Source organism: Macaca fascicularis, chromosome 2, assembly GCF_037993035.2.
Source record: "Macaca fascicularis isolate 582-1 chromosome 2, T2T-MFA8v1.1".
NCBI lineage: Eukaryota > Metazoa > Chordata > Mammalia > Primates > Cercopithecidae > Macaca > Macaca fascicularis.
Genome location: NC_088376.1, coordinates 153,940,293 through 153,968,197, shown reverse-complemented (window position 1 = coordinate 153,968,197; position 27,905 = coordinate 153,940,293). Strand labels below are relative to the sequence as shown.

Genomic DNA, 27,905 nt, shown 5'->3' with positions numbered 1-27,905 from the left:
AGGCTAAGGCAGATGGATCACTTGAGGTCAGGAGTTCGAGACCAGCTGGCCAACATGGTGAAACCCTGTCTCTACTAAAAATACAAAAACTACCTGGGTGTGGTGGCAGGCACCTGTCATCCCAGCTACTTGGGAGGCTAAGGCAGGAGTATAGATTGAAACTGGGAGGCAGAGGTTGCAGTGAGCCGAGATCTTGCCACTGCACTCCAGCCTGGGTGACAGAGCAAGACTCCGCCTCAAAAGCAAAAACAAAAACAAAACAAAAACACAACCGATTGCCTTGGTTTGAATCCTGGCTCCACTTCCATTCAGTAGCTCTTTATTTTTAGGCAAGTTATTTAACTTCTCTTTGTCATAGTTTTCTCATCTGTGAAACAGGTATACAGTTGTTTTGAGGTTAACACAAGTTAATACATGTAGAGCTTTAAACTGTACCTGGCATACACAATAATAAATGTGTTCAATAAATGTTAGTCACTTACTAATGTATGAAGGATAACAGATTTGACATACTTGGCAGTAATTCAAGGGAGCAGAAGGCAGCATAGCACGGTAGTTACAAGCACAGACTCTAGAGTCAGACCTGAGTTGAAATCCTGGCCCTTGCACTTGCTAGTTGTGTGACATCAGGCAAACCACTTGACCTCTCTGAGCCATGGTATCCTCATCTACAAAACAGAGTAATAATTCCTACCTCACAGAATTATTGTGGAGATGAAACAAAATAATGCATTTTAAGAACTCAGCAGGTGCTGTCTGGAATAAGAATTCGAAGTACTGGTATTGAGAGTGTACTTTTAGGTTACTGACAAAAGCTTGATTTTTAGATTACTGGTGTAAACCAAAAATAAAATTCAAAGGCCCCCCAACCATCTGAATGGATTTCCTTCTCAACCAGGGCTCTTTTAAAATTTAACCTGAGAGACTGTTTCAGGCCATGATGGGAAATGGGGGTCAAACATGCCTCAGTATACCTCTTTGGCATTAACATCAACACAGACTTTAAGTAAGATAAGAAACATTTTACAAACTATCCTGTCTAAAGCCTAGTACTTAAAGGCTTCCTCTGCAAACAGTAACTTGGGTTGCCACAATCCTTTATCTTAACCCAGGCATTCCTTTCTGTTGACACTAGGTCTTTTTTTATTTTATTTATTTATTTATTTTTTTTTTGAGATGGAGTCTCACTCTGTTGCCCAGGCTGGAGTGCAGCCACGTGATCTTGGCTCACTGCAAGCTCTGCCTCCTGTAGCTGGAACTACAGGCGCCCGCCACCATGCTCGGCTAATTTTTTGTGTTTTTAGTAGAGACGGGGTTTCACCGTGTTAGCCAGGATAGTCTTGATCTCCTGACCTCGTGATCCGCCTGCCTCGGCCTCACAAAGTACTGGGATTACAGGTGTGAGCCACCGCGCCTGTCCGACGCTAGGTCTTTAGATAAGCTCAACCAATTGTCAATCAGAAAAATTTTAAATCTACCTGTAAACTGGAAGCCCCCTGCTTCAAGTTGTTCCATCTTTCTGGACCAAACCAGTGCATTTTTTTTTTTTTTTTTTGAGACGGAGTCTCGCTCTGTTGCCCAGGCTGCAGTGCAGTGGCCAGATCTCAGCTCACTGCAAGCTCCACCTCCCGGATTTATGCCATTCTCCTGCCTCAGCCTCCCGAGTAGCTGGGACTACAGGCGCCTGCCACCTCACCCGGTTAGTTTTTTTTGTATTTTTTTTTTTAGTAGAGACGGGGTTTCACCGTGTTAGCCAGGATGGTCTCGATCTCCTGACCTCGTGATCCGCCCATCTCGGCCTCCCAAAGTGCTGGGATTACAGGCGTGAGCCACCGCGCCCGGCCAACCAGTGCATTTCTTAAATGTATTTGATTGAAGTCTCACGTCTCACTAAAATGTATAAAACCAAGCTGCACCCTGACCCCCTTGGGCACATGTTCTCAGGACCACCCGAGGGCTGTATCATGGGGCTGTGGTCACTCATATTTGGCTCAGAATAAATCTCTTCAAATATTTTACAGAGTTGAATTTTTTTGTTGACACTGACAAGTTTATCCCATGCTAAACTTTTACTATAGGTTGGGTTTTGTTTTTTTGTTGTTGTTGTTTGTTTTTTGAGTGTTTTGTTTGTAGCAACTTCAGTAGTAACCTTAACAATAGTATGTTTTGACAGTGCTTGACAGGTTTTTGACACATTCTTACTGAACCAATGAAATCCTCTGCCTGGGGCATTTGAAAATCTTTGTAATATGGCTCCAGCCCATTTTTCTAGCCTCATATCTCCATGTTCTAGCAACGTCTCACACATAGCCAGATGTTTCAGTCAAATTAAATTATTTTGATTACTTGTGTTGACAAAAAGAGTCAAACTGCAAAATATTATAAGAGATTTATTCTGAGCCAAATATGAGTGACCACAGCCAGTGACACAGCCCTCAGGAGGTCCGCAGAACATGTGCCTAAGGTGGTTGGAGTACAGTTTGCGGGGAGCATGAGACATCAATCAGATACATTTAAGAAATACATTGGCTATAGGTACATTTAAACATGTAAACATTTTCTGGCTGACAATTGGTTGAGATTGTTTAAAGACCTAGGATCAACAGAAAGGAATGTCTGAGTTAAGATAAAGGATTATGGAGACCCATGTTCTTATTTGCAGAGGAAGCCTTCGGGTACTAGGCTTCAGAGAGAATAGGTTGTAAAATATTTCTTCTCCCCCTGCAAAACGGAGTCTTGTGCAGTGGCGCAATCTTGGCTGGCTGCAACCTCTGTCTCCCGGATTCAAGCAATTCTCCTGCCTCAGCCTCCCAAGTAGCTGGGATTACAGGCGCCCACCACCACACCTGGCTAATTTTTGTATTTTTAGTTGAGGCAGAGTTTCACCACGTTGGCCAGGCTGGCCTCGAGCTCCTGACCTTGTGATCCGCCTACCTCGGCCTCCCAAAGTGCTGGGATTACAGGCGTGAGCCACTGCACCCAGCCTAAGATGTTTTTTTCTCATACTGAAAGTCTGTGTTGATGTTAATGCCAGAGAGGTACAGTGAGGCATGTCAGAGGCCCACTTCCCTTCATGGCCTTAAACAGTCTCTCAGGTTAAATTTTAAAAGAGCCCTGGTTGAGGAGGAAGCCCATTCAGATTTGTGGATGGTGGGGGGCTTACAATTTTATTTTTGGTTTATACGTGCTATTTCTCACTTTCATGTCTTTGCTTGTTTTATTTTCTCTGCCTGAAATTTCCGCTACCCAGTGTCCTCCTGCATGTTTCAAAAGCCCTATCTTTTTCAAATATCTTCTTCATGAATCTTTTTCTGATCCTCTCCTCGAATTAAAATGCTGTTGAAACGGTGTCATTGTCTGGGGTAAATATCCGAGATTTGTTGTCTCAACGGCCATATGGACACACCAGAGTGAGGTTAAGAGTAGAAGTTTAACAGGCGAAAGAAAGAGACGAGCTCTCTGCAGCTGACAGGGTTCTCAAAAATGAGTTGCCACCTCTGTGGTGAAATGCAGGTTTTATAGATAAGCTTGAGGAGGTGGTGTCTGATTTACATAGGGCGCAAAAGGTTGGTTGGATTGGTGTTTCATTTGCATAACTTTCTAAAAACTGGTTAGGGCTAGGTGTGTTATTTGCATATGGTGTGAAAAACTGGCCACCCCCACCCTAATCTTTTATTATGCAGATGGGTTCTTTACGTTGCCAGCGCCATGTTGCCTTGTTTCTTTACATGTGGTGACAAATTAAAGGGAGGATGGAACCTCCATGTTGAACACACCTGGCCCCCAGGTAGCCTTTTTCTATTGGCACAGCTGCTGGCATTCACCAGTGGAAGCTTCCAGCTTGCCTTTTTTTTTTTTTTTTTTTGAGACGGAGTTTTGCTCTGTCACTCAGGCTGGAGTGCAGTGGCATGATCTTAGCTCACTGCAACCTCCACCTCCTGGGTTCTAGTGATTCTCCTGCCTCAGCCTCTCGAGTAGCTGGGATTACAGGCGCCCACCACCACGCCCGGCTAATTTTTGTATTTTTAGTAGAGACAAAGTTTCACCATGTTGGCCAGGCTGGTCTCAAACTCCTGACCCCAAGTCTTCCTCCTGCCTTGGCCTCCCAAAGTGCTGGGATTACAGGCGTGAGCCACTGCGCCCGGCCTCAGCTTGCCTATGTTTGCAGCTCGATTTTTCAGGCTGCTCTTTGTTAGAAAAAAATAATTTCTCGGGCTGCTCTTTGTTAAAAGGGAAGTTCCGCTGAAGACTCTTTTACCCTCAGTATCTGGCTAAGTAATTTCTTTCTAGCTCCTGTATCGCTGTGTCTTCCTCCTTCGAATCCTGTTTTCATGTGTCTCTTAAAGCCTTTATCAGAGTACTGTTCTGTATTTCATCCAAACTAATAGGTCATTGATTATAAAATACCATTGTTTTGTGTATCAATAAGAAAGCAAAAAATGCTGCCAGCTACACTGAAACATCATCACTTATAAGATACATCCTAACCTCAGAGGTTTAGAATGTTATGCCCAGACCGTTTGTTCCCCAAAGAAGACCACCAGAGTCCAGAGTCAAAGCTAAGCGGCAAGGATCTTTACTGCAACTTCGAACTTGGTCCCTCCATTCTACAGCATACAAGAGGGCCCCGAACAACGCGAGTGCTTGCTTTTTATAGCCCGATGTAAACAGGATATGTAAAGTTACAGGGGAACAAGGTAATTCTCTCGGTTACAGCATTACAATTGGTTAATATTATACATTTAGCATTTTTTATTGGTTCCTGCTGCGTCCTTATCGGAGATTTCCCAGGTGGTGTTTTTTTCTGAAGTTTGAAAGAAATATGGAGGAATGTGTTAGTGCTGGGCTCAGGGAGTTGGAAGATATATGGGGGATGTGTTTGTGCTGGGCTCAGGAAGTTGGGAGATATATGGGGGATGTGCCTCATTCCTTTCATTCCCCCCTTCTTTTCAGGTAACTCTAGAGCCAATCTTGGGTCTTATAAGTCTGACTCTGTTTCAGCGTTTACAGGTTGGTATTGGGCTCTGAGGACCATGAGCTGAACGGTGTCAAACCTTTCTCTGACAAACTACAAAATTCTGTTAACAACACAAGGTCCTACGGTTAGCAGAAATAGTAGACTTAGCAGGGGTCCAAGGAAGGGGGCTAACAGAGAAAACATAGAGGAATTCCACCATTGGTCTGCAGCTGAAGCAAACTGCCATGTTTTTACTTCAGTGCTTAACTTGCGTAACTGTTGGACCCAGTTTTCTACAAGCCCTGATTCATTTATGTAGAAACAACAGTCCTCTTTCAGAAACATACACGTACCACCTTTTTCAGTAGTGAGTAGGTCTAGGGCCCTCCGGTTCTGCAAGGTTACGTGGGCTAGGGACGTGAGCTGCCGCTGAAGGGAGGCAAGGGACTCAGCTTACTCCTCCATAGCAACGGCAAATTGTTGGTACAACTTGTTGCTTTCTATGAGGGTGTGACCTAGGGCTACCCCCGCTAGCCCGGCCGCAATGAGGGATGCGGTGAGGGAGATTCCTGCAATGAGAGGGAGAAATATGGCTCATGCTGGTCTCGGTCTAGGGACTGGGTGAATAGCAGTACTAGTCCAGTTACCGGTGTACCCTAGGAACTTGCCAGCAGTTAGTAGAGTCAACCGGGGAACTAATGTGACAGGGAGACACAGTAGGTTGGTAACAGAGGGACTGGATAGGTTCTTAGATAATGTCCCATTACACCAGAAGAATATGCCTGGCGGAGCCCTTAGGGTGATATTAGGGGGCACTGCAGTGATGCTGCAGAGGCTGGAATTGGTTCCTGAGAAACAGTAGGGAAACTTCTCCTGACTGGGGTTTAGGTATAGGGGCACGTTTAGGATAGGGGCATATGAGAGGTTTCAGAGGTTGTTAGCTTGGGCAGAGGTAGAGGATCCCCATGGCAGAGGGACAGCGGTTAGCAGTGGACGCCCTAGAGTGGCACACAGAAAGCAGCCAGACAGGCTGTGAAGTCCTGTAAGGTTAGCAAGTTCTAGTCCTTCTTGTAACAATTTTAACCAGGAGAAAGGACGTAAGTCTTGTGTTAGTCTGTTTTCTTGTCGTTGGATATTTCCATGGACAGGGGCAGTACCTGCACTAGACCTCACCACAGATAGAGGTGACTGCTAGGCCACGTGGAGGAGGGGGAGTAGTATACAGCCCCATGGTGAGGTGTGGTCCAGCGGGAGTTCCAGGGATCTCTAACTATCCATGTATATGAAAAGTCTCCGTCTCATCTACGACGGAAGGGCCACTTAGGGTCTAACTGTTTTTCCCCGCCCCAATAATGGGATCTATGGATGTTACAATAGTTATAAGGACAGCCGGCATTTTGGTGCCACCAATTGTACAATTTTATTTAGTCTGGTCAAACTCAAAGCATATTATTGGTGTCACTGGTTTGGCTATTTGAAAACCAGTAAAATTTAGTAAAATTGGGCTATTGCACCCTGAGGAGGGGCAATCAGCACTGGCCAATAATTTCCCGGGCTTATGAGGTTGCCCAGGGTGGGTTCGGTTTTCATAAAGCCAGAATCTCCAGACAAAGGGATTAGGAGCTGGTCTGGTGTTTTCTCCAGCGGCCACCAGGGCTACTAACGTTAGGGCTAGACTACCTAACTGCATGTTTGCAGTGAGCTATGCTGCCGGCGCAGGGTGAGTTTTAAGGGGTTGTTCTTAGCTCTGTCCACAGTCCACGTGGCCGGTGCTTCAGCCGCCGCCGTGATTGGTCCCAGAAGGTCGGAGGTTGGGTCCACTGGCTTGACGTGGGTGTAGTGGATCCACAACGTGATGCCTTCTACCTTCAGGGCGGTGGGTGTGGTCAGGAGTACCTGGAGTGGTCCCTTCCACCTGGGTTCTAGGGTCTCTTGTCGGTGTCGCTTAACCAGGACCCAGTCTCCCGGCTGGTACGGATGGGGTGTCGGTGGGGGACCGGTCTCATATAGCTCCTTCAGCTTGGGCCAGATCTCTTGATGAATTTTCTGCAAGGCTTGTAGGGAAAATAAGAGTTCAGAGACATTTCCTGTTTCAGATTTGAGCAGACCATCTTTTAGACTGGGAACCAGGGGTGGGGGTCTGCCATACATGATTTCGTAAGGGGTAAGGCCCAGTCTGTAAGGGGTATTATGGGCCCGGAACAGAGCGTAGGGGAGAAGGACCACCCAATTAGCGCCAGTCTCCGTAGTCAATTTAGTTAAGGTCTCTTTTAAGGTCCGATTCATCCTCTCTACCTGTCCTGAACTCTGGGGCCTGTAAGCGCAATGTAGTTTCCAATTTGTCCCAAGGATGGAAGCCTGACTTACCTTAGCGACGAAGGCCGGCCCATTATCTGACCCTATCTGGACGGGGAAGCCATACCTGGGGAGGATATCTTCCAGAATTTTCTTTGCTACAACCTAAGCAGTTTCTCTTTTGGTTGGAAATGCTTCAGTCCACCCTGAAAAAGTATCTACAAAGACAAGTAAGTACCGATACCCGTACTTTCCTGGCTTTATTTCAGTAAAATCTACTTCCCAGTAGATACCGGGCCTGGTTCCCCTGAGCCTTGTCCCCGTTGCAGCCTGGGATTGGGGGTAGGAGTTGTTAAGCTGGCAGACTTTGCAACTTGTCACGATGCTGCTGGCCATCTCGGCTGTATGTCTGAATTTGAGCTTAGAGCGTCTGATCAGGTCTATCATCTGCCGAGCACCCAGGTGGGTGGTTCGGTGGATGTGTTCTAACACTTGTTGTCCTAATTTTTCTGGTAGGATGGTTTGGTCATTAGTATCAGTCCACCACCCATTCTGGATCTGTTTCAGGGGAAGTTTGTCAATCCACTGGAGATCTTGTTCTGAATAATCAGGAAAATATGGCAAGTCCCAGGGGCCTGGGTCAAGGAGCTGGAGTGCAAGGAGTTGGCTGGGAGCCTTTGCCACATTCCTTGCAGTTTGGTCTGCCAGAAAGTTGCCTTGAGCAGTTGGAGTGGTTGGTTTCTGATGCCCTGGGCAATGCACAATGGCTAACTTTTCTGGCCTCCATAGGGCTGTTAACAGGGCTAGGATCTCTTGCTTGTTTTTTATCTCTTTTCCTTCAGCTGTTAGTAACCCTCGCTCCCTGTAAATGGCCCCATGTATGTGCGCCGTAGCAAAAGCATATCGGCTGTCTGTATATACTGTCAGCTTCTTCCCTGCCCCTAAGGTAAGAGCTTGGGTGAGCGCTATCAGTTCGGCCTTCTGGGCCGATGTCCCCGGGGGCGGGGGTTCCGCCCAGATTACCTCAGTCTCTGAAGTCACTGCCGCTCCAGCGTACCTCTGGCCTTGATGCATGAAGCTGCTCCCATCAGTGAACCAGACGAGGTCAGCGTCAGGGAGCGGGCGGTCCTGCAGGTCTTCTCGAACTCCGTGCACCTGAGCTAGTATCTCGGTGCAGTCATGGAGTGGGGCATCCAGGTCCGGGTTGGGCAGCAGCGAGGCAGGGTTTAAGGTCGTTGGGGGCAGGAAAGTTATCCTGAGAGGATTTAGTAGTAGTCCTTGGTAGTGGGTGAGCCGGGCGTTACTTATCCATTGATTAGGTGGCTGTTTGAGAACACCCTCGATGGCATGTGGGGTTACGACCCGCAATTCTTGACCCATGACAAGTTTATCAGCATCTTGCACCATCAGAGCCGTGGCCGCAATCATTCGGAGACAAGGGGGCCACCCGGCCGCCACTGGTTCTAACTTCTTTGACAGGTAGGCAGCCGGCCTCCGCCAGGGGCCTAAGTTCTGAGTTATTACCGCCTTGGCGACACCCTTACTCTCGTCCACGTATAAGTGGAAGGGCTTGGTAACATCAGGTAGTCCCAGTGCAGGTGCAGAGAGTAGGGTGGTTTTGATCTGTTGGAAAGCCGACTCGGCTTCGTCTGTCCAACTAAATGACTGCTGCCCCCGTGTTGCCTGATATAAGGGTTTAGCCAGTTCTGCGAACCCAGGTATCCATAGTCTACAAAATCCCGCCGACCCCAGGAATTCTCTCACTTGTCGGGTGGATTGTGGCCTGGGGATCTGCAGAACAGTCTGCTTCCGGGCATCTGTTAACCAGCGCTGCCCTCCTTTTAGCAGGTACCCCAGATATGTTACTTCTGGCTTACAGATTTGAGCTTTCTTTACCGAGGCTTGGTAGCCTAGATTTCCCAGAGCTTGTAAGAGACCCTTGGTCCCTTGAACACAAGCTTCTTGGGTCTCAGCAGCAATCAGGAGGTCATCAACATACTGTAGTAAAGTTACTTCAGGGTGTTTATGTCGGTACTCACCCAGGTCTTCATGGAGGGCCTCATCGAACAGGGTAGGAGAGTTTTTGAATCCCTGCAGCAGTCTGGTCCATGTCAATTGGCCACTTGTGCCCCTTCCAGGGTCATTCCACTCGAAGGCGAAGAGCTTTTGGCTCTGAGGGGCTAAAGGCAAACTGAAGAAAGCATCTTTTAAATCTAAAACAGTGTACCATTGATGTTTAGGGTTTAGGGTACTCAGGAGGGTATACGGGTTAGGCACAGTTGGGTGTATGTCTACAACCCTCTTATTGATTTCTCTTAAGTCTTGTACAGCTCTGTATTCTCCACTATTAGGTTTTCGTACTGGCAACAATGGAGTATTCCAGGGCAAGTGACATGGGCGAAGGACCCCTTGGTCAAGGAGCTGGCGAATATGCGGGGCAATTCCTTTCTTGGCCTCTAGGGGCATCGGGTATTGGCGTACCCGCACGGGGTCTGTCCCAGGCTTAAGTTCAACAAACAAGGCAGGACGGTGCTTTGCTAGTCCTAAGCCCCCCGTTTCCGCCCAAGCTTCTGGATATTGCTGGAGCCAGGTTGCTGTGTCCTGGTCAGGGGCCGCTCGCTCCTGGTGGAGCCGGTACTCATCTTCTAGGGTTATAGTCAGGATGGACACGGGCCGATTGTGGGAGTTGGTCACGACGGGCCCCTCAGGGAGGAAATGGATCTGTGCTCCCATTTTAGTTAGCAGGTCTCTCCCTAATAGGGGACAGGGCTCTCAGGGATGACCAGGAAAGAATGGGTTACATTCCTGGCTCCGAGGTTTACTGTTCTTTGTGTTGTCCATGGGTATTTCTTAACTCCTGTGGCCCCTTGTACCCACGAGGACTTGGAGGATAATTTTCCATTAGTTTTAACTAGGACTGAGTGCTGTGCTCCTGTATCGACCAAGAACTGGACTGGGGACCCCTCCACTTGTAAAGTTACCCTAGGTTCGGGGAGGGGGTCCAAACCCCGTCTTCCCTAGTCCTCATCTTGAGTGACTAGTACGGGTGTAGACCTAGGGGGTCCCTGTCCTCGTTGTTTCTTTTTGGGGCAGTCTTTTACCCAGTGGCCAGCCTCCTTACAGTAGGCACATTGGTCTTTGCTCAGATTATCATGCCTGGGGGGCTGCCTAGGTTGGGTGTTCTCTGGCTGTAGATGCTCTTTCTGTACTACTGCTGCCAGGACCTTGGTCATTTTTTCAGTGGCCTTTATTTGCTTTTCCTCTGGAGTAGCTCTGTTATTATAAACCCACTGGGCTATCTGAAGGAGGTCCTGAATCCGCTTTCCCTCTAAGTCTTCTAATTTCTGGAGTTTCCTTTTAATGTCTGGGGCTGCCTGATTTACAAAAGACATTACAACAGCTGCCTGACTTCCTGGAGCCTCTGGGTCTATGGGGGTGTACTGTCTAAAAGCTTCCATTAATCTTTCTAAGTAGGTAGCTGGGCTCTCTGTCTTTCCCTACAGAACAGAGTATACTTTAGCCAAATTAGTGGGCTTGCGAGCAGCTGCCCGGAGACCCGCCATTAGAGTCTGGCAATAAAGGCGTAGCCGTCCCCTACCTTCTGCCATGTTGTAGTCCCACGCCGGCCTGGTCAGAGGAAAAGTTGCATTTATGAGGTTGGGGTTGGCAGTCGGTTGACCGTCGTCCCCCGGGACCAGCTTTCTAGCTTCTACCTGTATTCTCTCTCGCTCTTCCGTTGTGAACAAGATTCGGAGGAGCTGCTGACAATCATCCCAAGTGGGCTGGTGGGTGAACATGACACTATCCAGTAAAGCCATTAAATCTTTGGGGTTGTCTGAAAACCGAGCACTCTGGGTCTTCCAGTTATACACATCGCTGGTAGAGAATGGCCAGTACTGGAGCCTGGGGATTCCCGTTTCATCTGGGGGTCCTATTTCCCGAAGGGGTAGAGCCACTGTGGAGTCAGGTGGCTGGGGGGGCTAGCCCGCGAAGTGCGCCTTCGCGTCCGCCCCGCCGGCCCTTCAAAGTTACTTTCCCTTTCAGCGGGCCCGTGTGCCTCCCGTCCGCCTGCTCCCTCCCTCGGCTCAGCCCGGGGGGCTGGGGCCTAGGGCCCAGAGGGGTACGGAGGGGGTTCTGTGAACAGTGGGTCCCCGCTATCAGGTAGAACAGGATGGGGGAGTGCAGTTGGTTGCTTGGATTTTAGTGGTCGAGCAACCAGTGCCTTAGTTCAGGGGCTAATTGGAAAGGGGACAGCCAAGGAGGTGGGTTCTCAACAAGGTCCTGCCATATGAGGATATATGGGATTTGATCTAAGTGGCCCACATGCCCAGGTAGGAAAATCTTGGACTTTACCCTAGTGATGACAGCAAGTCGGAACGTCCCTTCGGGTGGCCACCCCACATCAAAGGCAGGCCATTCGGAGCAGCACAGAGTAATTAGCTTTCCCTTCCTGATCTCTATACTAAGATCCTGGCCCCTCGCTCTTACTTCCTTGAAATTACTTGTAAGGAGAGATAGAGGAGTGTTCTGGGTATTACCCATCCTGTAATAATTTTTAGTCTCTTCCTGTAAAGGAATGTGGGTTAGAATCCCTGTAAAGGAAATCTGACTTATTAATGATATCTAGTCGCAAGCGCACTCCGGCAGCCCGGGTCAGAATCAGCTGCTCAGATCGCAAACGCGCTCCGGCAGCTGGGGTCAGAAACAGCTGCTGCTCAGATCGCAAACGCGCTCCAGCAGCTCAGATCGCGAGCGCGCCCCGGCAGCCCGGGTCAGAATCAGCTGCTGCTCAGATCGCAAACGCGCTCCGGCAGCTCAGATCGCGAGCGCGCCCCGGCAGCCCGGGTCAGAATCAGCTGCTGCTCAGATCGCTAACGCGCTCCGGCAGCTCAGATCGAAATCTAAATCAGACGAGAGCCAGGGGACGTCTCCCACCGGTCTCCGCTGACCGTCCTATAGCGTGTCTGCCAGGACTGCATCAGCCTCAGTTTCAGACCTCGCGAGTCACAGATACAGGTTCAGAACAGACACAGACAGACAAAAGACAGACAAACAGAGATGAGCCGGCTCACCTATCAGCAGATCGATCTTGGTAGATCCGTTGACCAGGGGTCTGGTGGGCTTGGGGAATCCCGGGCGAGCCCCCAGATGTTATGCCCAGACCGTTTGTTCCCCAAAGAAGACCACCAGAGTCCAGAGTCAAAGCTAAGCAGCAAGGATCTTTACTGCAACTTCGAACTTGGTCCCTCCATTCTACAGCATACAAGAGGGCCCCGAACAACGCGAGTGCTTGCTTTTTATAGCCCGATGTAAACAGGATATGTAAAGTTACAGGGGAACAAGGTAATTCTCTCGGTTACAGCATTACAATTGGTTAATATTATACATTTAGCATTTTTTATTGGTTCCCGCTGCGTCCTTATCGGAGATTTCCCAGGTGGTGTTTTTTTCTGAAGTTTGAAAGAAATATGGAGGAATGTGTTAGTGCTGGGCTCAGGGAGTTGGAAGATATATGGGGGATGTGTTTGTGCTGGGCTCGTGCTGGGCTCAGGGAGTTGGGAGATATATGAGGAATGTGTGTGTGCTGGGCTCAGGAAGTTGGGAGATATATGGGGGATGTGCCTCATTCCTTTCAAGAAAATGTGAAAAAAAAAATGTATCCCTTAGAATTGATGATATATGGGAGTTCTTTGTGAAAGTGTCTGATTCACACCTTCTCACTGGATAGTAATTTCCCTGAGGGGAGGGAGGGATTATGATCAGTTCATATCTGTTGGTGCCTGGCACCTAAGAGGGACTCAGTAAGTATCTGTGGATTTATTGGCCCTCACTCTAAGGGAGGAGACCACCCCTCATATCATCTTATGCCCAATTTCTGCCTCCAAAGAAAGAAGAAGTAAAAACTAAAAGGCAGAAATGAAATCCACAGGCAGACAGCCTGGTGCCGCACCCTGGGCCTGGTAGTTAAAGATCAACCCTTGACCTAATCGGTTATGTTATCTGTAGATTACAGACATTGTATAGAAATGTATTGTGAAAATCCCTATCTTGTTTTGTTCCGATCTAATTACCGGTGCATGCAGCCCCCAGTCACGTACCCCCGTACCCCCTGCTTACTCAACCAATCACAACCCTCTCACACACACACCTTAAAGTTGTGAGCCCTTAAAAGGGACAGGAATTGCCCACTCGGGGAATTTGGCTCTTGAGACAGAAGTCTTGCTGATGCCCCCGGCCGAATAAACCCCTTCCTTCTTTAACTCATTGTCTGAGGAGTTTTGCCTGCTGCCTGTCCTGCTATATTTCTTGGTTCCCTGACTGGGAAGCTAGGTGATTGGCAGATGGTCGAGGTAGCTCCTTGGGCGGCTTAAGCCTGCCCTGTGGAACATCCCTGCGGGGGACTCCGACCAGCCCGAGCGACGCGGATCCTGCATTTCCCCTGGTGGGACACCTCGCCAGAGCAGTGTGTGGCAGGCCCCCGTGGAGGATCAACGCAGTGGCTGAACACCGGGAAGGAATGGGCCCTTGGAGTCTGGACATCTAAAACTTGGTAAGACTAGCGTTTGAAACTTGCCCACTCTGTTTGAGTGGAAGCGTGGCCTGATCACCCACGGCGTGCCTTTATCGGCACTTTGGTTTTGGTTTTGACTTGGTTTGAATTGCTTGACAGGATTGGTCTTGGGAACTTGCCTACTCCATTTGAGTGGAAGCGTGGCCTGATTACCCACGGTGTGCCTGTACTGGCACTTTGGTTTTTGTTTTTGACTTGACTTGGATTGCTTGATGCTTTGGTTTTGGTTTTGACCTGGCTTAGATTTCTGGATACTCTGATTTTGGTTTTGATTTTGGTTTGGTGCAAACTGCAAAAAAGTATGTGTGTGCCCTTTTTATCCGTTCTTTGTTTTGTGGTGTGTATGTGGTGTGAGCGTGGTGTTTTGTCTTGAAGCAGCATAAGTCAGGCACAGATAAGCCCACTCTACTAGGAACTATGTTGAAAACTTTCAAAAAAAGGATTTAAGGGAGACTATGGAGCATCATGACACCAGGAAAATTTAAAACTTTGTGTAAGATAGACTGGCCAGCATTAGAGGTAGGTTGGCCATTAGAAGGAAGCCTGGACAGGTCCCCTGTTTCAAAGGTATGGCACAAGGTAACCTGTAACCTGTAAGCCAGAGAACCCAGACCAGCTGGTTTTAACCTCCTTGCCTCCAACACACAGTGGTTGAGAGAACAGCAGCATAAACGGCTGGCAGAGGCAAGGAAAGACCAGCAGAGAGAGAGAGAAAGGAAAGATACAGAGATGACAAGAGGCAAAGAGAGAGAGGAAGAAACAGAGAGGAAGAGACAGACAAAGAGGGAGTCAAGGAGAGAGAGAGAGAGAAAGAAAGAGAGAGGCAGAGAGAGAGAGGAGACAGAGGCAAAAGGAAAGTCAAAGAGAGACAAAGTCAAAGAGAGAAAGAGAGAGATATACAAGTAGTTAAAAAAAAAAGTGTACCCTATTCCTTTAAAAGCCAAGGTAAATTTAAAACCTGTAATTGATAATTGAAGGTATTCTCCATAACCCTATAGCACTCCAATACCACTTTGTTGCCAGTGTAAACAAGGGCGTATCCCGAAAGCACTGAGGCCTTCCTATCAAAAATCCTTAACCCAGTAACCCACGGATGGCCCAAATGCTTTCAATCTGCAGCGGCAACTGCTTTGCTAACAACAACAACAACAAAAGTAAAAAAAATAAATAACTTTTAGAGGACACCTCATTGTGAGCACAACTCACCAGTTCAGAAGTATCCTAAGGAAAAAAAAAAGGGGGGGGGGGCGGAATTTATATAAAAAGAGTATTATATGGTAAATTCTTATCCTGAAATAAATTAACTGGTTGTTTAAAGAAAGAAATATTTGTAATAAGTCAGAAAGTTGAGGCATGTCGAAGAATTGCGAAAGTCGTAAAAGAGAAAAGTGTGTGTTAAAAGAAGAATTTATGCAAAAAGTGTTGTATAATTTAAAAGTAACTAGGCTTTCTGAATGTAAAACTATTGAAAAAAGACAAAAAAACAGTTTATGCGCAAGGTGTATAAGAAAAGTAAAATATACCTTTGGTAAAAGGATTATAAGGAGGCATAAGAATGTACATTTTTACCTACATTAAAAAGTTTAAAAAAATATTGTTTTGAAGGTTTAAGCAAGTTTTAAAACGTGAATTGTAAAGAAAATTCTGTGTGTAAACATATTAGCTAAAGTTAAAGAAGTATCATCCAGTTTTTCTGTGAACTGGACATTAAAGTAAAAGCATAACAGGTTTTTCTTAAAGCACCAACCTGCTCTTTAGCAAAAATTATAAAAGGTTAAAAAGAGTCTATAAAATCTTACCTTATGGTCAAACATTAAAAATTAGATAAATATGTCTACAAGGTTTTATTAAAATTAGCTTTAACATTAATAACACACTAATGTAAAGATAAAATTTAGCTTACCTGGTATAAAAATCATATGAGAAGCATTGTTAAATGTAAAATGGTATTTGGCTTTCTTTGGTTTAAAAACTAATAAAAATATGTGCTAAAGGAAATTTCTCAGTAAAAAGGCACTAAGGACTATAAAGTTCACTGCCAAAGTCCCCACATTTAAAACAAAAGATCAATTTCTTAAAAATGATATACTTGGTTTATCTTCCACTTTCCTTTCTCAGAAAAAAAACTAAAAGTCTTTTAGCACATGTACCACCCCTAGAATTTCCAGTAAACAAGCACCAGCCTGAAGATCACATTCTCATCAAGGGGTGGAAAGAAGAAAAACTCGAGCCAACCTGAGAAGGACGCTACTAACCACCAAGACCGCTATTTGTACAGCAAAAAATAAAAAAGGATGGACTCATCACACCCAAGTCAAGAAAGCGCCACCCCCTCCAGAGTCATGGGCCATCGTCCCAGGGGAAAACCCTACCAAACTGAAGCTAAGAAAAATTTAACTCTTTTCATCTATTCTATTACTCTTTCTTCTTTCCTCATTCTATTGCTGACCATCTGGTTATTAACATAACCAAGTCAATTTCATCTCAAACTGTTGCATTTAATGTTTGCCTTGTTATATCCTGTGAGGACTTGCCAAGTCAAAGACAGCTTTCTACTTTAGAAAATTACTTCTGTCCCTCCTGACTCTCCTCAGACTAGGCAGTAGTAAACTAGGACCATTTAATCCGGGGAGATTTCAATAAAGACCCCAGTGCCAACCAGGAATGTTGCCCCCCAGTGTACAGCTTTCATGCCATAGTTGGTCCAACATTCTCTGGGCCACTAAAGAGCAAGGATGGACTGCCCGAACTGCTTTTTGTAATTTCCCTAAAACCATACATTCATTTTAGTAGAGGATCATAGACGTTAAAGACTTAAAACAAACTTTAGCAATTAAGACAGGATACCAAGATACAAATGCCTGGTTAAAATGTATCAAATATTCCATCTGCACCCATTAAAAAAAAAAAAGCAATTGTTATGCTTGTGCACATGGCAGGCCAGAGGCCCAGACTGTCCCCCTTCCATGGAACTAAGGTGGTCCTCCAGTTGACCAGGCGTAGGCTGCATGGTAGCTCTTTTCTAGGATTCTACAGCCTGGAGTAATAAGTCATGCCAGACTCTCTCTCTGCTATATGCCAAAGTCTGGCACCCTGCGGTTCAGCCCCTGAGGGCCATCCAGCTTCCGTCTCCCAACACTAAGTTCACTTCGTGTCTCTCACGACAGGGAAGAAACTTAGCATTCCTTAGAGACCTGAAAGGATGTGATGAGCTTAAGAATTTTCAAGAGCTTATCAATCAGTCAGCCCTTGTTCATCCTTGAGTGGATGTGTGGTGGTATTGTGGTGGACATTTACTGGGCACTCTGCCGAATAACTGGAGTGGCACTTGTACTTTAGTCCAATTGGCTATCCCTTTCACCCTGGCATTTCATCAACCAGAAGGAAAAAAAATAAGACATCATAAAAGCGAGAGAAGCCACTTATGGATCTTTCGACCCTCATGTCTATTTAGATGCAACTGGAGTCCCACGAGGAATACCAGATCAAGTTAAAGCTGGAAATCAAATAGCTGCAGGATTTAAGTCAATATTTTGGTGGGTGACAGTTAATAAAAATGTAGATTAGGTAAACTACATCTATTACAACCAACAGCAACAAGGTTTTCATGAGTTAAAGGAAAAACTCATGTCAGCCCCAGCCCTGAGGCTACCTGACCTGACAAAACTGCCATTTTTTAATCTTTCTGACACAGAGAATGTAGAGTTTTGTTTGGCGTTTTAAGCCGGACTGTGGGGCCCTGGCCAAGGCCAGTGGCCTATCTCTCAAAACAACTAGACAGAGTTTCCAAAGACTGGTCCCCAGGTCTAATGGCCCTAGCAACAATGGCCCTGTTAGCACAAGAAGCAGATAAACTAACCCTTAGACACAACCTGAATATAAAGGCCCTCTACGCTGTGGTAACTTCAATAAATACCAAAGGACATCATTGGTTAACAAATGCTAGATTAACCAAGTACCAAAGCTTGCTATGTGAAAATCTCCACATAAGCATTGAAGTTTGTAACATCCTAAACCCCACCACAACCTTGCTCTCGGTATCAAAGAGCCCAATTGAACATAACTGTGTAGAGGTGTCAGACTCGGTTTATTCTAGCAGGCACAACCTCTGAGACCATCCTTAAACATCAGTAGACTGTGAGCAATACGTGGATGGGAGCAGCTTTGCCAGCCCCTGCAAAGTGACTCTGAAGAACTCGACAAGCCCTGCTCCAGTCACACCCGGAAGCTGACTGGTCCACGCACAGCTGAAGCATGAGGAAAGTCTTCACGGGACTCATTTTCCTTAAAATTTGGACTTGTACAGTAAGGACTTCAACTGACCTTCCTCAGACTGAGAGCTGTTCCCAGTGTATACATCAAGTCACTGAGATAGGACAAAAGATTGCTACAGTCCTATTATTTTATGGTTATTATAAGTGTACTGGAACTCTAAAAAGAACTTGTTTGTATAATGTTATACTATACAAGGTATGTAGCCCAGGAAATGACCAGCCTGATGTGTGTTATGACCCATCTGAGCCTCCCATGACCACAGTTTTTAAAATAAGATTAAGAACAGAAGACTGTTAGGGGCTCATAAACAATACGAGTAAAGTGTTAGCCAAAATAGAAAAAAAAAGGGTGCCGAAACGAGTCACCTTAAAATTTGATGCCTGTGCTGTCATTAATAGTAATAAGTTAGGAATAAGGTATAGTTCTCTTAATTAGAAAAGGGGCTATATGGCAGAAAATAAGTACATCTGTCATAAATTAGGACTGTGTGGAAAAATAAATGTAAATACTGGTCTTGTGTCATTTAGGCTACCTGGATTAAAAAAAAAAAATGAGAAGGATCCAGTCCACCTTCAGAAAGGAAAAAATGACCCTTCCTGTACTAAGGGACAATGTAACCCCTTAGAACTAGTAATAACCAATCATGTTGATCCTTACTGGAAAAAAAGGGGAACATGGAACCCTAACAATTGATGGATCTAGACTAGATTTTTAAGTAAATATCATGGTTTGAGGAAAAGTTTATAAACACTCTCCTGAGCCAGTATTTCAAACCTTCTATGATAAACTAAAAGTGCCAGTACCAGAAATTCCAGGAAAAACAAGAAATTTGTTTTTGCAATTAGCCAAGCATGTAGCACAGTCTCTCAGTGTCACTTCATGTTATGTATGTGGAGGAACTGTAATAAAAGATCAATGGCCATAGGAAGCCTGAGAATTAGTACCTACAGACCCAGTTCCTTATAAATTCCTGGCTCAAAAGAATCACCCTGATAATTTCTAGGTCCTAAAAACCTCAATTATTGGACAACATTGCACAGCTAGAGAAGGAAAAGAATTCACTCACCCAGTAAGATGACTTAGTTGTCTGAGACAGAAACTGTACAATAGTACCACAAAAACAGTCACTTATTGGAGTTCAAATCACACAGAGAGAAATCCATTTACTAAATTCCCAAAGTTGCAAACCGTGTGGACCCACCTGGAGTCCCACTGGGACTGGACAGCCCCCACTGGATTATACTGGATATGTGGGCATAGAACTTATGCCAGATTACCTGATCAGTGGGCAGGTAGTTGTGTTATTGGCACTATTAAACCATCTTTCTTCCAACTGCCCTTAAAAACAGGCGAACTCCCGGGCTTCCCTGTCTGTGCTTCCTGCGAAAAGAGAAGTATAGCTATAAGAAATTGAAAAAATGATAAATGGCCCCCTGAGAGAATCATACAATATAGGCCTGCTACTTAGGCACAAGATGGCTTGTGGGGATACCAGACCCCCATTTACATAATTAACCAAATCATACGGTTACAAGCTGTCTTAAAAATAATCACTAATAAAACTAGCAGATCCTTGACTGTTCTGGCCAAGCAAGAAACTCAGATGAGAAATGCTATCTATCAAAATAGATTAGCTCTCGACTACTTGCTAGCAGCTGAAGGAGAGGTCTGTAGGAAATTTAACCTTACTAATCGCTGCCTACACATAGATAATCAAGGGCAAGTAGTCGAAGACATAGAGATATGACAAAACTGGCACATGTGCCAGTGTGGCATGGATTTGATCCTGGGACCATGTTTGGAAAATGGTTCCCAGCACTGGGAAAATTTAAAACTCTTATAATAAGAGTTATAATAGTAATAGGAACCTACTTACTGCTCCCTTGTTTGCCACGTGTACTTCTTCAAATGATAAAAAGCTTCATCGCTACCTTAGTTCACCAAAATGCTTCAGCACAAGTGTACTATATGAATCACTATCGATCTGTCTTGCAAGAAGACATGGGTAGTGAAAATGAAAGTGAGAACTCCCACTAATAAAATGAGTGGGAGTCTCAAAAGCGGGGAATAAGGGAGGAGACCACCCTTCATATCATCTTATGCCCAATTTCTGCCTCTAAAGAAAGAAGAAGTAAAAACTAAAAGGCAGAAATGAAATCCACAGGCAGACAGCCTGGTGCCACACCCTGGGCCTGGTAGTTAAAGATCGACCCCTGACCTAATTGGTTGTGTTATCTGTAGATTACAGACATTGTATAGAAATGCACTGTGAAAATCCCTATCTTGTTTTGTTCCAATCTAATTACCGGTGCATGCAGCCCCCAGTCATGTACCCCCTGCTTGCTCAATCAATCATGACCCTCTCACACGAACCCCTTTAGACTTGTGAGCCCTTAAAAGGGACAGGAATTGCCCACTCGGGGAGCTTGGCTCTTGAGACAGGAGTCTTGCCGATGTCCCTGGCTGAATAAACCCTTTCCTTCTTTAACTCGGTGTCTGAGGAGTTTTGTCTGCCGGCCGTCCTGCTACAACACATTCTCTCATGTGGTCTGGCCTTTATGGTATTATTAGAAGAGTTAATACCCTGAACAGTCGACCCTTTGAATAATTTCTTGTGTCTGGTTTCTGGATAAGAGGAAGTCAGGACAAAGAGCTAACTACTGAGTGGATCATGATTGAATGGGCTGTTGTGGTATGGTGGTTGAATGGAATTTGCAACAAATGCAATTCTTAATCATTCTTTTTCTCCTCAGTACACACACAGTGTTTCTTAATGGAAATAAAGTTTACTTTCCTGGCCATTAGCAGACTTCATAATTTTGATTCCTAATTGTCTTTTCGCCTTGTTTTCTGTTCAGTATAAATGACATCGCATTTAAGCCTGATGGAACTCAACTGATTCTGGCTGCTGGCAACAGATTACTGGTAGGATTTTGTTTTAGTTTCCTCTTAAAGTACTTCCCCAACCTCCCTCTTGTGAGTACTCTGAAATTTGACCCTTTTTTTTTTTTGAGATTAAAAAGGCAAGGGTGGAAAAACCTTCCTTATTACTTTTTTTTTTTTTTTTTTTTTTTGAGACGGAGTCTCGCTCTGCCGCCCAGGCTGGAGTGCAGTGGCCGGATCTCAGCTCACTGCAAGCTCCGCCTCCCGGGTTCACGCCATTCTCCTGTCTCAGCCTCCCGAGTAGCTGGGACTACAGGCGCCCGCCACCGCGCCCGGCTAGTTTTTTGTATTTTTTTAGTAGAGACGGGGTTTCACCGTGTTAGCCAGGATGGTCTCGATCTCCCGACCTCGTGATCCGCCCGTCTCGGCCTCCCAAAGTGCTGGGATTACAGGCTTGAGCCACCACGCCCGGCCTATTTTTCATATTTTTAAAGAACATATGCTCTCTCTGGAACCTATCCAGGTATATAAAAGTAATTTTCAGAGAACCCCTTATGTTTGACCAAAAAACCTTTGTATGATCTCTCTTTCTGTCTTAAGTCTACTTCCTCTTCTCTGTTGTCTCTAGATACGCAGACTGATTAATCTCCATTCTTTGTATGGTTAACTACATAATCTTAAAACATGGTTGAATTGTTCTGCAGACTTCTCTCCAGTGTAAACAATCCAAGCCATTTTAGTTTTTCTACATAGGTTATCTTTTCCAACACTATAACCATTTCAGAAAGTTTCCCCTTGATTTCTCAGATGGTGTGTTTTTAACTCTCCACGTAGTAATAGATGTCACATGGCTATCAAATACCTAAATCCATATTACAGCTGGGTTTTATTGTATTTTATTTCTTAGAGACAGGGTCGTGCTCTGTTGCCCAAGCTGGTGTGCAGTAGTGCAATCATAGATCACTGTAGCCTCAAACTCCTGGGCTTAAGGGATTTTCCCACCTCAGCCTCCTGAGTAGCTAGGACTGTAGACACACACCACCTCGCCCACCTAATTTTTAAATTAAAATAATTTTTTTTTTTTTGGGTAGAGATGGGGTTTCACTTTGTTGCCCAAGCTGGTCCTGAACTCCTGGTTTCAAGCAATTCTCCCGCTTCAGCCTCCCAAAGTGTTGAGTTTACAGGCGTGAGCTACCATGCCTGGCCTACAGTTGGGTTTTATAACATTCCCTCCTACTTGAAAACCCAGAGTTGTGTGACTTTCAAACTCTTGGTAGCAAATATGAAACATCTCTCTATTATGCTGATTTAGTGCAGAACTGGCACTGAAATTTAATCATGTTATAGCTGGCTCTTTTTAGGGGCTAGTTCTATTTAGAAGAGCCTGCCTTGATTAGTCATGTATCTGAATTCAGGTAAGGATGAGTGTAAAGCATTTCCATGGAGTGAATAATTGAACCTTTGGTTCTTAAGGATTAGTGGTATATTCCTGGTCATGTAGTAGTACATAGACCTGGGACCTTTACTTCTTGGTTACCCAATTTTAAGTCACGTTGTTTTTGGTTTCACCGTATAGTTTTTATTGGATACAAATTTAGAATATTGACACGTGTATTGTTATAAAAACAAAAATAGCAGTAGCAACCCTGCAGGAATTCTGACTAATAGATATCACATAGGTAATCTGTATTTGTCTCTTTTGCCAGGTTTATGACACCTCTGATGGCACCTTACTTCAGCCCCTCAAGGGACACAAAGACACTGTGTACTGTGTGGCATATGCGAAGGATGGTAAAAGGCTGCTCTGGGTTTCCATTCTCTATGATGGCCTCATCATTGTTCATTTTTCTCCTTAGTCACTTTTTAATTATTTCTAATAAGCTAGAGTACAACTTGCAAGTTCAGAAGATAGTGAAGTTGCTTAGACTTCAATTCAGTCATTCAATCTACCAAGTATTTATTGAGGCGATCTATATTCCAGGTGCTGTTCAAGATGCTTGAGATACTTCAGAGAAAAAAACGGTGGTCCCTCCCCTTATGGGGCTTCTGTTTTATGGGGTGGTGGTGAGAAGTGAGGGAGGAAGAGAGTATGAGGGAAGACATACAGTAAACATAGTAAAAAGGTAAATTAAGCAGTATGCTGGAAGGTGATAACTGTTATGGAAGAAGAAAAAGTAGAGCAGTGTGAGGGGGATTGAGAGTGCTGGGCAGGGCAGGGGGTTGGGTGCAGTATTGAATTAGACTAGTGAAGGTGGGCTCATTGAGATGAGGACAGGTGAGCAAAGAGTTTGAAGTCAGGAGGCAATGAGATTGTGCCAGTGGGCATCTGGGGGACGAGAGCTCCTTGCAGAGGAAGAGCCATTGCAAAGGCCCTTACGTGTGGGTGTGCCTACTAGGAGCTGGATCAAAGAGAATCAGGAATTGTAGAGGATGAGGATAAAGTGGTAACAGACATGGGGTGGTCAGATCAGGCTGGCCATCATAAAGATTTTGATTCTCAATCAAAATGGAACTACTGAAAGGTCCTCAGCAGAGAAGGGATCTGATCTGATTTATATTTTAAAAGGATCCTTCTAGTTGCTGAGTTGGAAACAACATGCAAGAGGTGAGGGTTGGGACATCTGAGTGAGGAAGCATCATCTAGACAAGGGGTGATGGTGGCTCAGACCTCTGTAGGGGCAGAGGAGGTGGTGAGAAATGATCAGACTCTGGATATAATGGGAGGGTGGAGCCAACTGGATTGTCTGACAGATTGGATATGGGCTGTGAAGAAAAAGGAGTCAAAGTTTTTGACCTGAGGACTGAAAAGATGGAGTTGCCCCCCGACAGAGATGGAAAAGACTGCAGGTAGAGAAAACTTATAGTTGAAGATCAGAAATTCAGTTTTACACATGCTGAATTTGAGAAAAGTTGATGATATAGGAGAGGGGAGAGGACTGCTGGAACAGAGTTGAGTAGGCAAGAGGAGATGGGATCTAGGGCATAGACAGGGTGTTTGCTTTAGGTAGGGGTATGGTAGGAACTGCAGAGTCCAGCAAATGGGGACAGTGTGGTAGTAGGAATCTAATGGAAATTCTCAATTCCATTTTTTTTTTTCTTCAGTGAAATAGGAAGCAACATCAACTGAGAGTGACAATGGGGAAGGGAGGTTTCAGAGAGTTGAAGAGAAAGGAAAAAGTGTAAAATCACTGCCTCAGAGAGTGGACCCGGGAGATCCCCAGTGTAGTGAGATCCCCAGTGACATGAAGAGCCCTCTTGAAGGTTGTGATCATGAATTGAAAGTGAGATTAGTTGGTGTGATTATGTCTTTTTCTCCAGCCATTTTGAGCTGCATAGTTGTGAGACAGAAGAGATGAATTTAACCAGAGGTGGTTTTGCAAGCACATTTGAAGATGAAGTAGGAGGGCAAGGGAGCAGAAAGTGTATACAGATAAATAATTATGTACATTAACCTTGAATTGTTGGCTGAATAATGAAGAGAGAGAGGACAGCAATGGAGAAGTAGTAGGTTCTGGTGGGGTTGAAGGATTGTTACAGTTGGGGTACCAGGTGGGTTGGGAAGGAAGGGAAGTGATGCATGAAACTGAGATTTAAATTTATTTTAAAATAATCCATGTTGTCCCACAGCATAGGATTAGTGGGAAGAACATGGGCTTTGGAATGAGACAGTTGTGAGTTCCAACCCCAACCCAACACCAGAATTCTGTGAGTTCGAGCTGGTTATTGAGTCTGAGTCACAATTTCTTCATGTGTCAAATGGATAACATTAGAGATAACATTCTGTAGCCACTGCCAAGAAGTCACAAAATTGTAATGTTATAATGCTTGAATGAACCTTGGAGATCATTCCAGTCCCAGATTTTTAACTTCTTTTGGCTGATGGGCCTCTTTGATAGTCAGATGGAAGCTTTAGACCACTTCCTAGAAAAATGTAGATTCTTCATATATATACAGAATTTCGTGCATATAATTTAGTCTGATTAGTCCAGTCTCTTCACTTCAGCCCTGCATAAAGACATAGACAATTGGCCGGGCACGGTGGCTCATGCCTATAATCCTACTATAATCCTAAAACTCTGGGAGCCTGAAGTTGGGAAAATTGCTTAAGGCAGGATTGAGACCAGCCTGGGCAACATAGTGAGACTCCCTAAAATCTGGCCTAGGTGACAGAGCTAGACTCCGTCTCTAAAAAAAAAGACAGGTCATGTGACTTGACAAGGCCATGCAGCAGGTTGGCCCAAAGACAAAACTAATTTCTTGCTTTATAGTCAGGTGTGCTATACCATGGTAGTCATATTTTGTGTGTGTGTGTGTGTGTGTGTGTGTGTGCATGTTTGAGTTCAAGTTCAGAATAATGTTTTAGGGAGACCTGTGAGGAGGGAGCCTGGAGAGCTGAACTGTTTCAGTCTCATCCTAGTGGCTCTTGAGAAACGTGGGCCAGTCAAGGGCCTGGTATAAGGCCCAGTAGGTACAGAAGAGCTATTGGGCCTCTGATGCCTCTGGTGTTTATAAGCATAGCAGGACTCTTTGACCTGCAACACCATTAAGGCACTTGGGGATGTCAGAGTGTGACCCGTCAGTAGTGGCATTTGCACAGCACTTTCCAGAGTCATGTCACACACATCTCATTTGATGCTCCCAACAACTCTCTGAAGCAGGCAGCAAGGGGACTCTTATTCCTGCTCAAAGATGAGAAAACAGACTTGGAGCAGTTACAGGTGATGGTGGCAGAGGCAGGCCTAACCCAGGTCCTCTGACTGCAGAGCCCTCGTTCTTTCTGGTGTATCACGCTGCCTCTTCATGACACCTGTATGATGATTAAAAAGTCTTTTAGTCCTCGGAACTGGTTTTTTCCTTTCAGACCTGAAGATTGAGATACACTGAATTGCTCTTTTAAGTCTACTTGTTTCTGATTTCTCCCTTAAGTTTAATACTTTTTTTTTTTTTTTTGAGACAAAATCTCGCTCTGTCGCCCAGGCTGGAGTGCAGTGGTGCGATCTCAGCTCACGGCAACCTCCGACTCCCTGGTTCAAGCGATTCTCCTGCCTCAGCCTCCTGAATAGCTGGGACTACAGGTGCACACCACCATGCCCAGCTAATTTTTGTATTTTTAGTAGAGACAGGGTTTCACCATATTGTTCAGGCTGGTCTCAACTCCTGACCTTGTGATCCACCCACGTTGGCCTCCCAAAGTGCTGGGATTACAGGTGTGAGCCACCGCTCCTGGCCCAAGTTTAATAAGTATTTAATGAGCAACCATGATATAAAAGTATGTAAGACATAGTTTTTTTGTTCAAGAAAAACAATATAATATGAAGAAAGAATAGAAATAGCTAATTTTTTTTTAGTGTTGCTTCTATTCCAGGCCCAGTTCTAAGCAACACAGGGGTTGGGGGTGCCACTCCCTGTGCAGTAAAAAATCTGCATGTAATTTCTGAACCCCCCCAAAACTTCACTATTAATAGCCTACTGTTGACCACTAGCCTTACCTGTAACATAAACAGTTAACACATTTTTAATATTATATGTATTATATATTGTATTCTTAAGTAAGCTAGATAAAATGTTAATTGAGAAAAAAGAAAAATATACACTCTTCATTAAATGGAAGTGGATCATCATAAAGGTCTTCGTCTTCATCGTTTTCAGGTTGATTAGGCTGAGGAGGAGGAGGAGGAGGAGGAAGAGGAGGGGTTGGTGACGCTGTGCCAGGGAGACAGAGGCAAAAGAAAATTCACATGTAAAAGTGGACTCATGTAGTAAAACTCATGTTGTTCAGGGGTCAACTGTATGTACACACATACATACACTCATTTAATCTTCACACCAACCATGAGGTAAATACTAACATTATATCCATTTTTCAAATAAGGAAATCATAGAGCCCTTCAGTAGCTTGTTTGGGTCATACAGCTGTTCAGTGAGATCTCTAGGAATTCTGACCCAGAGACTCTGAGCCCAAAGCTTATGCTTTTCATCACATCACCTGCTACCTACCAGGATGAAGGAGGAGTGATGGAAATAGTAAGAGCAGTTTCTTTGTTTCTTTAGTATTTGCAGCAATATCATACGGCTCACCCTAATATCTACTATTTCAGCTACTATAAAAGGTAGTTGGCCGGGCGTGGTGGCTCATGCTTGTGATCCCAGTACTTTGGGAAGCCAAGGCAGGTGGATCATGAGGTCAGGAGTTCGAGACAAGTCTGGTCAACACAGTGAAACCCCATCTCTACTAAATATACAGAAATTAGCCAGGCATGGTGGTGTGTGCCTGTAATCCCAGTACTTGGGAGGCTGAGGCAGGAGAATTGCTTGAACCGGAGAGGCGGAGGTTGCAGTGAGCCAAGATTATGCCACTACTCTCTGGCCTGGGTGACAGAGCTAGACTCCGTCTCAAAAAGGGCCAGGGGTGGTGACTCATGCCTGTAATCCCAGCACTTTGGGAGGCAGATCACCTGAGGTCAGGAGTTTAAGACCAGCCTGCCCAACATGGAGAAACCCCATCTCTACGAAAAATACAAAAAATTAACCGGGTGTGGTGGTGGGCGCCTGTAGTCCCAGCTACTTGGGAGACTGATGCAGGAGAATCCCTTGAATCTGGGAGTCGGAGGTTGTGGTGAGCTGAGATCGTGCCACTGCACTCCAGCCTGGGCAACAGAGTGAGACTTGGTCTCAAACAAAATAAATAAATAAAAAAAATAAAGGTTCTTTACAGATACTATCTTAGTTGAGTCCCACAAAAAGACTGAGGAAGATACTATTTCTGTGTTTCAGATGAAGGCATTGAGGCTCAGAGAACAGTGACTTGCCCAAGGTCACCTTCCACTTGCCCTGTGAATAAAGTCTGAAAGTCCTTAAGGTGTACAGAATGTGGCTCATGCTTACCTCTCATTCCTCATCTTTCACCAGAGTAGGTGAAGACCC

At 45.2% G+C, this 27,905-nt stretch overlaps 1 protein-coding gene across 44 annotated transcripts in view; it reads left to right on the top strand.

Moving 5' to 3' along the window:
• IFT122 (intraflagellar transport 122) overlaps positions 1-27,905 on the top strand; it is a 96,712-nt gene that overhangs the window by 4,867 nt on the left and 63,940 nt on the right. For 31 of the 44 annotated variants that reach the window (XR_012431555.1, XR_012431556.1, XR_012431536.1 and 28 more), the window contains exons 2-3: positions 20,957-21,023; positions 22,688-22,772. The exons of the other annotated variants lie outside the window; for them this stretch is intronic. Coding sequence is in view for 7 of the 31 variants with exons in the window: in XM_005571725.5 (XP_005571782.3) it covers positions 20,957-21,023; positions 22,688-22,772 (152 nt within the window). In the remaining 24 variants the exon portion in view is untranslated. The remainder of the gene's footprint in view (positions 1-20,956; positions 21,024-22,687; positions 22,773-27,905) is intronic. 44 annotated transcript variants of the gene reach the window in all.